The 11,916-nt window shown below is 36.1% G+C and overlaps 1 protein-coding gene across 3 annotated transcripts in view; it reads left to right on the plus strand.

Moving 5' to 3' along the window:
- Positions 1-11,916, plus strand: part of CDH12 (cadherin 12) — a 252,015-nt gene that overhangs the window by 218,186 nt on the left and 21,913 nt on the right. For all 3 annotated transcript variants that reach the window (XM_021386975.1, XM_021386976.1, XM_021386977.1), the window contains one exon: positions 5,699-5,835. In XM_021386975.1, coding sequence (XP_021242650.1) covers positions 5,699-5,835 — 137 coding nt within the window. The remainder of the gene's footprint in view (positions 1-5,698; positions 5,836-11,916) is intronic.

Genomic DNA, 11,916 nt, shown 5'->3' on the forward strand with positions numbered 1-11,916 from the left:
ACATCAGCAAAGTTTGAGTTGAACTCTGTTATAAGTTAAGATATTTTTATAAAACATATCTCTCAACTAGGTTATTTGTCCATCTTGAAATAAATAAACCATCAGGAATTTTTCAGGAAATATTCATTCTGAAAGAAGGTACATTGTCCTGAAGCTTTTAGTCTTCAAATGCCTAATTACCAGTTGTGCTTACCTCATCATATTGCCACTACGTTTTTTTAACTTGTAGATACTCCTTGCAATGAGGTACTAATACATTAAAAAAGACATAGGAGATTCACTAATACCCATATCTTCTGAAGTTAGTCACTCAGCTGTATCTGAGGATATTGGCCCTCAGATAAAAAATGTAACCATATGCTACTATACAGAAATTACCAGGACAGTTATCTTTCTCTCCTTCAAAAATCAGCATTAACTTTGTCTTTTTGTCATCACTGCTTCTATTTATTCCCATGATGTCTCTCCAGAAATCAAAGACTGTGTTTCTGTAAATTTTTTAATTCCCTTAATCCTTTAGATTTGGAGTCCGGAGTAATTAATTTGCATATATTAATATTTCATACATGTTGCTCATTTGCTCCATGCCAACAGAACTTTCAGTAGTAATTCTCTCAAAGCAGTCAAAATAAAACCTCTAAAATGGGTGATATCAAATAACTAGTTTAAACCACAGAAATACACCAATGATCCAGCCTGGACTAAGAAAGTCATCTTTGCCTTGTTCAACTGAGTTGCCTAAATCAAGATCTGCTTCACAATAGGCTCTTCAGGTGTCTGCAGGGAGCCACAGGCAATTTCAGATCTGCCTTAGCCCATCTGGGATCTGCAGACTCCTCTTTGTCCTACCATTGATTGTAAGGGCTTTTCAGAGTGGCTGGAGAAGGAACAGACTGGTGACCCAAGAGAGCACCCTCAATGAAAATATAATTAAAAAGCACCCAAACAGTCAAGAAACTACAGAAAGTGAAAGAAAGGATCTTTGCTCTTTCTGGGATGGTTCAGTTGCAAGGGAAGGCATGAAGTACATACTTGAAGTTGGAAAAAAATTATGGGCTGGAAAAGCATAGTTGAAAACATAGTTTCTCTTAAAAATGATGCTTCTTTTTATCCCACCACATAAGGAATTTCCTAACATTTAAAATGCTTCATTCCAGTGCTTAGATTTGGCGCACTGTAGTTGGAGTAATAAGATGCTTTCTAAATTGGAATTGGCAGCCAAATTATGCAGTGTATAGACAGAAAAATTGTGATTTGGATTTTTTTAGATTCACCATCTGTGTTTGCTTTAGCTACGGTTTTACAACAGAAATGCAAATACAGACAATTTACATCAATGAATGGCATGAATGATGTGGGACAACCCAGAGACAAATACAAAAAGTACTGGAATGGCCCCCTTCCATTTTTATTTTTTTTTTCTTTTAGAAGGCTGGTTGTAATTAATGTTCCTTATTTGTTGAATGGTAAAGTAAAAGAGAAAGAGAATATTTAAATGTTAAATGTGTTATTGTTCACTGAATTGGTTAATTCATTTTCTTCCTCATGCCAATTTCAGCTGAATATGCCTTCAATTGATTTTCTGCATGCATGTTACTAAAGCAGGATCAAGTTTGGTCTGAGTGCCTTTAGCTTAACAGCATCTCTAGGTGTACGGTCCAAGCTTCCCTTCCCTTCTTACTATGCAAATGGTGACCATGTTTGTAGACAGCATTTTTTTCTTCACTTTTCCTTTAGCAAATTGGCCTAGTAAGTGGTCTTCTCATGCTCACCATTCTGTTGAGGACGGACCCAACAGCTCTCAACGCTATTTCTCCTATGCAGAGGAAATCTCTTCTACATTGTTAGGGTCAAAGAACACTGCTCAGGTCCTGGGTTCCACAGCCTTCTGTGAATACTGCCACCTCCCATCCCTCCTCAGCGTGATCTGTTATCACACATCGCCACAGCAGCAGGAGGACAGCTGTCCGAATCATTTATTCATGGTATAGCAGTCTGAAGCAACTGAAGTTGTCTGCTTGATGGCTCTGAGCTCCTATTATCCTCACAAGGATGATCTGCTGTCACTTACGAATTCAACACCCCTCCCACAAGCACTCCGCTATCTTCTGTGCTGCAGCTGGAGTAGACATAGTCTCCTTCAGAGTCCTCTCACCGTGAGCCAAGGACTACTTCACCATTTAGCCAGAATAAATGCAAATTATTATGTGAGCTCCTTAAGAGGGCAGTGTGTTTTTGTGAATGCTCTGGGTGAGAGTCCTCCAGATTTGGCTCCAGTTAATTTATAAATCAAATATTTCCACTCTCTCTCCTCTATCCTGTTTGATGTACAAATACAACTATTTTTGAGAAGACTGAAACAATGTTAGTAAAGATACATCCTTCCACACTCATTCCTATTCAATAATATAACCCTGAACACAGTCTTCTGCTGAGCGGTATATGCAGTTACATTATACAAAGTCTCTGCTTTGACAATGAATACGAACTATCTGTCAGCATCATGATACTCAGACCTGCCAGGAAGCCTATTCAGGTGCTTCTGAAAAATACTGCTGATGTGTCCAGAGTCAACAAATAAAGCTGTGCCAGTACACCCTAACTTTTCCAGGAGAGAGCTGTCTCCTGGGATTAGTGCACTGACCGTGGCCTGTTTCACAGGAAATCTAGGCAATTAAACAAACCAAGCTCAGTTGTTTCAAACTGCTAGACCATGACTAGAAGATCTAGACAGCTGTCCCAATAACAGTATTTCAACAGCAGTCCTCTTTGAGTCAGCCTAACAAGAAATGTCAGGCTTTATGTTCCAGATATCTGGGTCTGTCTCTGGAAAGTTACTGATTTTTCAGACTGGAGAGTCCTCTCATTTCTTCTTTTCTTGAAAGTATTTACTTTTTTTTTTTTTTTTTTTTTTCCTGAAGGAAAAGACAGAATTCAGGTCTTAGAAAAAGACAGTTTCGCTGTGCTCCTTACAGAAAATCTCACACTGAATGCCAGACTGTATGAAAAAAATGCTTTTGGGCCATAAAAGGAAACTTCACTCCGTTTAGGGTCTTCCCAAAGTTTGACTTTCCTTTGGGATTCCTCAAAAATTTCCATTTAAAAAGCAGCCAGACATGGTCCCATTCACTCTTTTGCTAAACATTACAAATTTACTAAAGTAGGAGGAAGCAATTCTGTGTCCAGAAGAGCTGTCTGTGAGAGGATCTTCTCCCAGAATTTTTTTCATGGGTACTGAACATGAACAAACAGTGAAAGGTGGGAGAAAGCATATTTGTCCTTTTTCTTAAAAGAATGTATATTTTACACAACATATCTCCAATACTTCCTTCTATTTCTCTTCCCTATCCAGTCTAATTTAGAGACTGAAACAACTGTCTGTTCCATCCCTATTTTTACCATATATGCCTTCTTTACCATAAAGAGAAAGAAGGAAGGCATGTATTCAAACATAATACCAAAGTAATAAATACGTAAAACTCATTAAAAAAAATACTAACAATTTTGGCATAATAATATCCACAATTTGAATGCAAATGAAAACAATGAATTTTGAAGAACTATTACAGGCAGAAAATCTATTTTTATTACACTGTTCCATTCCCACTGATCTTGCTTCCCCTGAAGCCAGAGGAATTCTGACACTAGTTTCATCAGGAATAGTGTCAGTCTTGCAGTGCCTGTTTGGTACTTAGATCCTGTTGATACTGTGTTTAGGAGTAGGAATATTGAGTTTATGCATGAGGTTAACCACCTGTGTGAATGCTTGCAGATAGACTATTAGATTTTGATCCTACAAGTATTTGTTATTAAACTCTACTTTGAAAACAGCATTGTTCAAACTGAATATGATTTCTGTAGTTTTAAAGCCTCATGGTGAAGGACCTTATCACCTACACAGCACTTTGAATTTGGTCCTGTACTTTCTTCACTGACTCATAAAGTTAGTGGGTAAGATGCTTAGATGGAGCTGATTTTCCACAGGCTGAAGATAAGACAAGTTACTTTCTCATACTTTGATAGGTCTTATTTGTGTGTGACTATTTAATTTCAGAAAAAAATCTAATCTATTAGAAATGAAAAGTATGAACAATTAATTTCACTGTTTTTGAAAGAGTATCACATGTTTCTAACAAATGACATATATTTTTCATATTTTTTATGTGAACTAAATTTTGAACAATGACATTGAAACGGCAAATATGGGTAGAAAATATTATCATACACAAGAAAATGTGCCTGCTCAGCTGTGTAAAAGGATACATTCTGATTTTAGCAAATCATAGCTGAGGCTCTTGAAATAAAGCAGTGAACTGACAATGATGACTGTCAATTGAAGTAAACTATTTCACCTACCGATAGGATTTTCTTATAATTTTGATTAAATGAAATGGTATGCTCTATTGTGAAGTTTTTATTATTTAAGTCTCCTTTTATTAACATTCATGAGTCTCATTCTAAGGGAATGTGTGATTTACCTTTTTGTAACATTGCTTCCTTCTGTACCAATAAGCTTGATGTTTAACATTAAATTACAAATACATTCTTTCCATAAACTATACTAACCAGAGAAGGAAATACTATCTTTTGCTTTTAGTCTCACTGATCTACATGCAACAAGGTGTCATAGGTACATTCTTCTAGCCTTTATGGACTTCTAAATGTACTTGCTGCTGAGTGCCACTTTTTTCTTATTGCCTACTGCTCACAAATGTTTTTTCTCATTTTCATCCTGCCTAGTTTTTGAGAAACACAATCTAGGTATGAAGAGAGCAGCAATGAAAAGGAAATTAGTTGCTGGCGGCACTGCATCAGAAGAATTATTCTGTTATGACTATAAACAGTAGCATCAAATGAGAAAATAGACTTTCAAATTAATTAGCATTTAAAGGAAATGGCTTTGGAGTAATTATCAGATTGCTTTTAAGTGGCTACATTTACAAGCACATCTCTTCTTTCTAATACGTCCTTGCTAGGGACAAATAAAAAATGCATACACATTTTGAGTTTTGATTTTGTCCTATGTTCATCCTTTTTTGAGAAAGAATAAAAAGAACAATTATGTTGCCCTGTTTCCCCCAACCCCAGTGAACGTGAGACTTGCTCCTTCTTCCCAAAATCAAAAAGCATTTTAATGCTCTTATACAGGTATGGCTAATAAGCCTACTGAGGTCTTCTGTACTGTGACTATTCCAATATCCTTTGGGTAAAGGACATCTAAGTAGACTGTACTAACAGTCTGTCCACCAGGACACTTCTCTGTCAGCCTGTTAAGACTACTGTAGCTATAAATATAAGTAAAGAGACCAGATCTGAGCCACTATTCATCACTAAGCAAGCACTGTTTCACAGCTTTCCTCTTTTTTCCCTATGAGACTCTCTAGTGCTTTACAAAGTGACAGGCATAAGTTATCACACCAACAGAAGCTGTGCATCAACTTCTTGGGAGCCCGTTTTCAAATAATCTGAACAGGAGAAGTACTAAATCTTTTATTATATACTCATTTTCCCCCTTGAGCATTCCAACTCCACCAAAAAAATAAATAAACAAATCATTGCTTATTGTCTTCTTCCTGCAAAGATGGTAATATCTGGGAAGAGAGAAATAACATAGCTCCAGCTAGCTAGACTGCTGTTATGATAAATGTGTAATCATTGTACATTTGCATCTACTCTGTTTAATATTTTTCATATACAGATACTTCATCGATTGGAAGAATGATGTGGACAGCTACTTTACAATAGATGCTAATGAAGGAACCATTGCTACTAATGAATTACTGGACAGAGAAAGCACAGCACAGTACAATTTCTCTATAATTGCAAGTAAAGTTAGTAAGTATGACACAAATTGAATTAATATGCTAATGTGTTTTTTTTTTTCAGAATGTAGTGCTCAGTAATAAATATACTGTGAAGAGTGCATATATTACCAAGAAAAGATTTAGAAAGGCTCAATAAATGTCATTTTCCCAGATTGACTATAAGGCTGTGTGACATTCAAATAGGCCTGTACAGTAATGGTTTTCTAGTAGTCCTCCTGCAAGAACAGTTCCTTCAGAAGCTGAAAGAAGTTGTCAGCAAGAATGCTTGAAATCAGAAGAGAATGTATAGAGACCTTTCTCTTACCATTTCTGATTTTGTAATTCACTCAGTACAAATTTTTTTTACTCAACTAATAGGTCTCTCTCCATGCGTGTTTCGAGGATGAAAAAATATAAACATTCATTTAATTCTCAGACAAGAATTACAGTAAAACTGAGTCATGATAGCATGCTAATAATTTAGAGCACTAAATAAATCAACTTGTGTGCTGTCTCTTTGATTTTGAATTTTCTCCCTGCCCAGGACTCCTTCTGCTTAACCACTGTTGTTTTTTTTTACTATATGATTGTTAGTTTGCTTTATTTCTTTGTGCCTCCTCTCACAAAGCTTTTACTTTCAGATAAGTGCTCCCTTCTTCTCATGTATTAAGTAGCTCCAACTTTCTTCACTGCCATCCTGTGTAGCATGTAGAGCATTCCTCCCTCATGATCCTGTCAAACGGAAAGTCTGGTAGGCGTACACCACCCTTTGAATGAGAATTTGAGTCTTCTAGAAGTTATGTAAAGACAACAAAAGTCTTTCTTGGGACATAATAAGCTGTTTGTGTGTCCAGAAATGCAAGTTTCTAAAACAAATAACATGTTTTCCTCAATATATTTCTCAGCACTGAGATGTCACTTACAAATACTTATAAATATCTACACTTAAATAAGTGTTAATATAAATAGCACTTACACATTTCTAAAGAGCAGATGTCAAGTGGATGAGGCCAGGCTCTTTTTGGTGGTGCTCAGTAACAGAACAAGCTACAATAGGCATAAACTGGAACACAGGAAGTTCCATCTGAATATGAGTAAGAACTTCTTTACTTTGAGGGTGTCAGAGCACTGGAACAGGGTGCCCAGAGAGGCTGTGGAGTCTCCTTCTCTGGAGATATTGAAGATCCACCTGGATGCTTCCCGGTCTAACCTGCTGTAGAGAACCTGCTTTAGCAGGAGGGTCAGATTCAGTGATATCCAGAGGTCCCTTCCAACCCCTACGATTCTGTGATTCTATAATTCAGTATGTAATAAATTCTATTAACAGCAAGAGGGAGATATTGGAAGCTGAGAAGAAATATATTATTTAAAATAAAAAAATAAAAAAAGAGATGCTCAGCTGTAGTTATCTCAAAGAGAACTATGGGTTCACTACCTAAAGTCTGAAAAGGACACTAGTCTGAACAAGGACACTAGTCAAATGAACACTTGAATTTTATCCTTAGCTTGAAATAGGAATACACTGACAGAAGAGACTAAACAAGTGATTGATTATATGGGGGTACAAACATTTGTATGTACTGAGAGTCCTGCAGAATTGTACTTCAGTTTCAGAGAAACTGAAAGGCTGCAGTGAGGAAATCTTATAATGGACTACATTTCAGTAAAGCTTAATTATTTTTGGTGGATAAGGAATATCTGAGAATTGTAAAATCTTTCTGCAGAAGGGTTGCAGTTTTAATAAACTTTATAGGAATCTGTTTATTATTCCCTAGAGTAATTAAATGTAGCTAAAACCTCCAAGTGTAACTTTCTGAGCACTTTCCCAGTGCATATGTAGTAATATAATGTTATGTAAAACTGAAGCAGGTAGTCCATATTATGAAATTTCCAATCTTAACACTTGCCTAGTTAAGACTCTGCACGTGAGACACAGTTGCAATTCATTACAGCATACATCAAAATATTTATAAAGCATTGTCCATAGCAATAAAAATAATTGCTGTACCTGTACTAGAGCAACACTAGAGAATTTTGGAAGATTTGATTTATATAACTCAAAGCTTTATATGTAGGTGTATCAGAAATTACACAGAAATAAACAATGGGCTTGAAAAATGATACACTGTGCACAACCAGAAAGGCCAAAAAGAAGAGTGGGGAACATTTGAATTAAAAGAGGGAAAAAAGAAAACAAAAACAAAAAAAACTATTATTTTGGAGAATGTTCTGCTACAAAAAAGATGCCATCCATTTAGTGTTTATATAGAAACATTGCAATTGCCATCTCATAGAGTAACAGGACATTGAACAGTGCCTTGATGTATACCTGATTGCCAAGGGGTCCTATATTGCAAACAGTTGCACAAACTTGTCCCAGGACTTTATTCTTATCTAAATATTTTCAACTTTTATTAAGCACATCTATTTAAAATAAACATTTCAAACTATTAATGGTCATTTTAATAATTTCTGTTAATCACTTGCTAAAATACTTATTTTGCTTTCTCACAACACTTTTTTTTTCAATAAAAGAACAAGAAAAAACTTTCAGATACCTCCAAAAGCAAATTATCTTTTCTTGGCAAGATCAATTATAAACAAAGCCCACTAGCTTTGTCCTCATCAAGTTAGAGACAAAATTAAATTAAACTGCTTTTGTCATCATTATCCTTCATCATTCCTATATATGGAAAATGATGACAAAGTTATGAGCAGTCTTGTGGGAACCCACTCTCTGTCCTTAGCCCCGCGGCTTTCTAGTGGTTGTCCCCACTGTGCGCTCCTGTAGCTTCGGAATGATGCTTGTGTTACCTTTTTTTTTTTTTTTTTGGTACAGCCTTGTAGTATTGCAACTTCTAAGCAAAGAAATTACCTTTCAAACAAAGGCAGAATAGCTAAATATAGCAGCAGACAAGACATAAATGTAAATGCAGAATTGGATGTATCATTTAGGCTTTTCTTATAAGCTGATAAGTCTGTTTTTTATTAGTAGAAAAACAAGAAAACAACAGACATATTTTTTAAGGGAATATATTTCAAAAATGAGGCAGATGAGAATTTCCTTATGTAAATCAGTGTGTCCTTTGTTAACATGACCCATTACAGAGAAAAATAATTTCTTTTTTAAAGGCTTTGCTGTTTGGGAATTTGTAAATGGTTTTATATCCAACGCCCTCTTTCTGCTTTATTTTTTTATTTATTTTTGACACAGATACACTGAAACTATTCTTCACTAAACTGTAGGTTCTGTCTTTTCATTCCTACTTACACCAAATGTGATGTGGATTAGCAGCGTGACCAGAGGCCAAACTTTGGCCCTTAGCAACAAATTAATTATGAAATCTGCTTGTCCTAGGCCAGCTTGTGTCACTTTGTAGGCTCAGAGGTGAGGGAAATCCTGATTATCCAGAAATAACATCACAAGTCTTGCACATGGACAGAGATATCTCGCTCCATGTAGGGAACTCAGATATGGGAAGTTATTCTAGCCATGTTATGGAATGACGAGCTCCAACCATGTATCCTTATATTATTATTATTTTTTATTTCTAACCCTGAAAAACTGCCAAATACCTGTTCCAAACATGATCTGTGAATCTGTCTTCAAATAGCAGAACAACTACTCGGAGTGGAGTGATAGATGCCTACAGTCATGTTCAACGCAAGACACCATAGCCTTGTTCTTACCCTTGTTAAAGAACCTCATCCCAAAGTAGAAATATTCTGTTCTGGAAAGTGGATGACTGTTCTGCTAACGTGCAGATGATGACACAGACATGAAGGCAGCAGAATGCAGAAGGTCTCTTACTCATCTGTTGAAATAAAAAATCAGCCTCCATATAGAAGAAAATGTACGAACAGGAAGGGGATATTTAAAAACTCCTTTTTTTTTTTTCCCCCATTTCATTTACCAGTTTCTCCATACTTGAACTTCTTTTCTCTACTTTTCATTTTGGTTTTGTTTTTCTTCTTAGAGTTTCTTCTAGTAGCCTCCACGCTTCCTGTTTCCATACATTTTTGATTCCATACAAAGTAATAAATTAAACTTGCCTTGCATTTATTCCTGGCACTAAGGCCAGTTAGCACTGAGCTGTTTACTTCTATGCCATTAAACACTCTGACCTTTCAAACAGGGTGGCAACATGTAAACTGATTTTCTAAGAGATGTCCTTCATTCACACTTAACTCTCACTACATGAATGTCACTTAACTGTAAGACCACTAGTTGCTCTGGGCCAAAACTGTGCCAAGGGTTGCTGTAAGAATTTAACAGAATAAATAATCACAGTTCAGTGCTCAGAAAGGTCCCTAGTGTCCTGCTTAACTATCAAAAATGGAAATAGTTTTTGTATTTGTCAGAAGAAGAAATAGATAAGTTGTGTAACGTCTTATTTCTATAGAAATAATGCTAAAGAAATGTGATCTTAAATCTCAAGATGATGTTTATCCTTTCCTGCATAACATAGCTGGGATTGAGATCTCCTCAATGGTCAGCATCTGTTTTTTTCAGATATCTTGTATTTTCACAAGCTCATTCATTCAAGTATTTTATAGTTGCTACTCCTGTAATATCCATGAACCAATATCCATGAAGATGTTACCAGATCATGGCACTCAAGTGAAGGAAGGAAGCAGTTTTGTCACTGTCTTACAGACAGGAAAACTGATGAAGGAAGAAACTAATTAAATTGCATTTATCATACAGATAGAATTGAAGCCTGAAATCAGCTTCTTAATTCCTTGCTAATGATTAGCCACTTGTTCTCTTTTGTGGGTAATTTGAGTTTAAAAGGCATAAGTAGATGGTCTGAGTGACTCATTCACTGACACCAGCACACACATCACTACTGTGCTCAGAGGACTCAAAATGATTTGATTTTCAGACAAACAGCAAACAAGACAAAAGCAGAGAAGATTGAAGTAAACTTTTCAAAGTGGTATTTGAAATGTAATTCTTTGTCCTTGTAAACATCAAGTATTACAGGTCTTTATAATTATATAGGAATCCAAAACTGTACACAATCTTCTAACAGTCTTCCTTTGTATACATGAGTAGTTACACAGATATTAGTGCAAGCCAGAATGAAAAAGTGACAAACAAATAACACGAAATCCAGAAGTAGCTCTATCTTTTGCTATAGTAATTTTATTTTCATGTTTATTTCATGATTATTGCCAACCATTTATGCAAGGAGAGATTCTACCTTGCTAAAATAGTTAGCAGAAAAAATATAGGTACACATTTCAAGGAATCACAGAAAATAAATTGCAGACCATCAGTGAGAAATAAATGCAAAGTCTGTATGTATATTCATGTATATTTCCAAAGCATGCTGCAGTGATTAACTAATACCTCCCACATACATGAAGCATGAATTTTGAATGCATTAATTCTTCTACATAGTTTTAAAAAGAAATGAACAAATGTCTATGTCTGTACTTTCACAGCAATGAATTAACCTCTAACATGTCTGCAGAATGTATTGTAGACTCCTGCCATTCCATCCAGCTGTAGCTTAGGACAAATGCACAGAACCTGAAGGAAAGCCTGAATTACTCTGTGGGAGTTACTGTGCTCTCTGTATGGGGTACTGCTAGCAGGGAGGTTTAAATATTTTACGTTTGATTTCTGCCAGTAACTGTAAACATGACCTCCTCAGTGTTATTGATAGAATAATGGACTAAGATTTGAGGTTTCAATTATCAAATTTATTAATTATAATGAGCAAAGAACAAAGAGGCAATGCAGCGCTGGGCGACAAGGGAATCTATGTTCCGCCAATTGCCGCGAGGTTTGAACTAGCATACGGTCCCTTTATACAATTGTCTTCCTGTCGTGGTGTACTCTGCGCATGATCGAGCTGTGGCTAGGGAGTCTTCTTCTGTTTCCTCAGCATATTCTTCTTGACCTCTTCTAGTGATTTCCATATATGGTGCGTTACAACTTTACTGGTCAGTTCCACAATTGATAACTTTTGACCATATTGTTTCAAGTTCCGTAGGTTTTTGCAAGCTACACATTTCGCAAGCCATACCAAGTTCCATAGGTTTTTGCAAGCTATGCCCCTTTTGCTTATCAGTCCTGAACAAACATTCCTACTTCCTGACA

Source organism: Numida meleagris, chromosome 2 (assembly GCF_002078875.1).
Source record: "Numida meleagris isolate 19003 breed g44 Domestic line chromosome 2, NumMel1.0, whole genome shotgun sequence".
NCBI classification, from domain to species: domain Eukaryota; kingdom Metazoa; phylum Chordata; class Aves; order Galliformes; family Numididae; genus Numida; species Numida meleagris.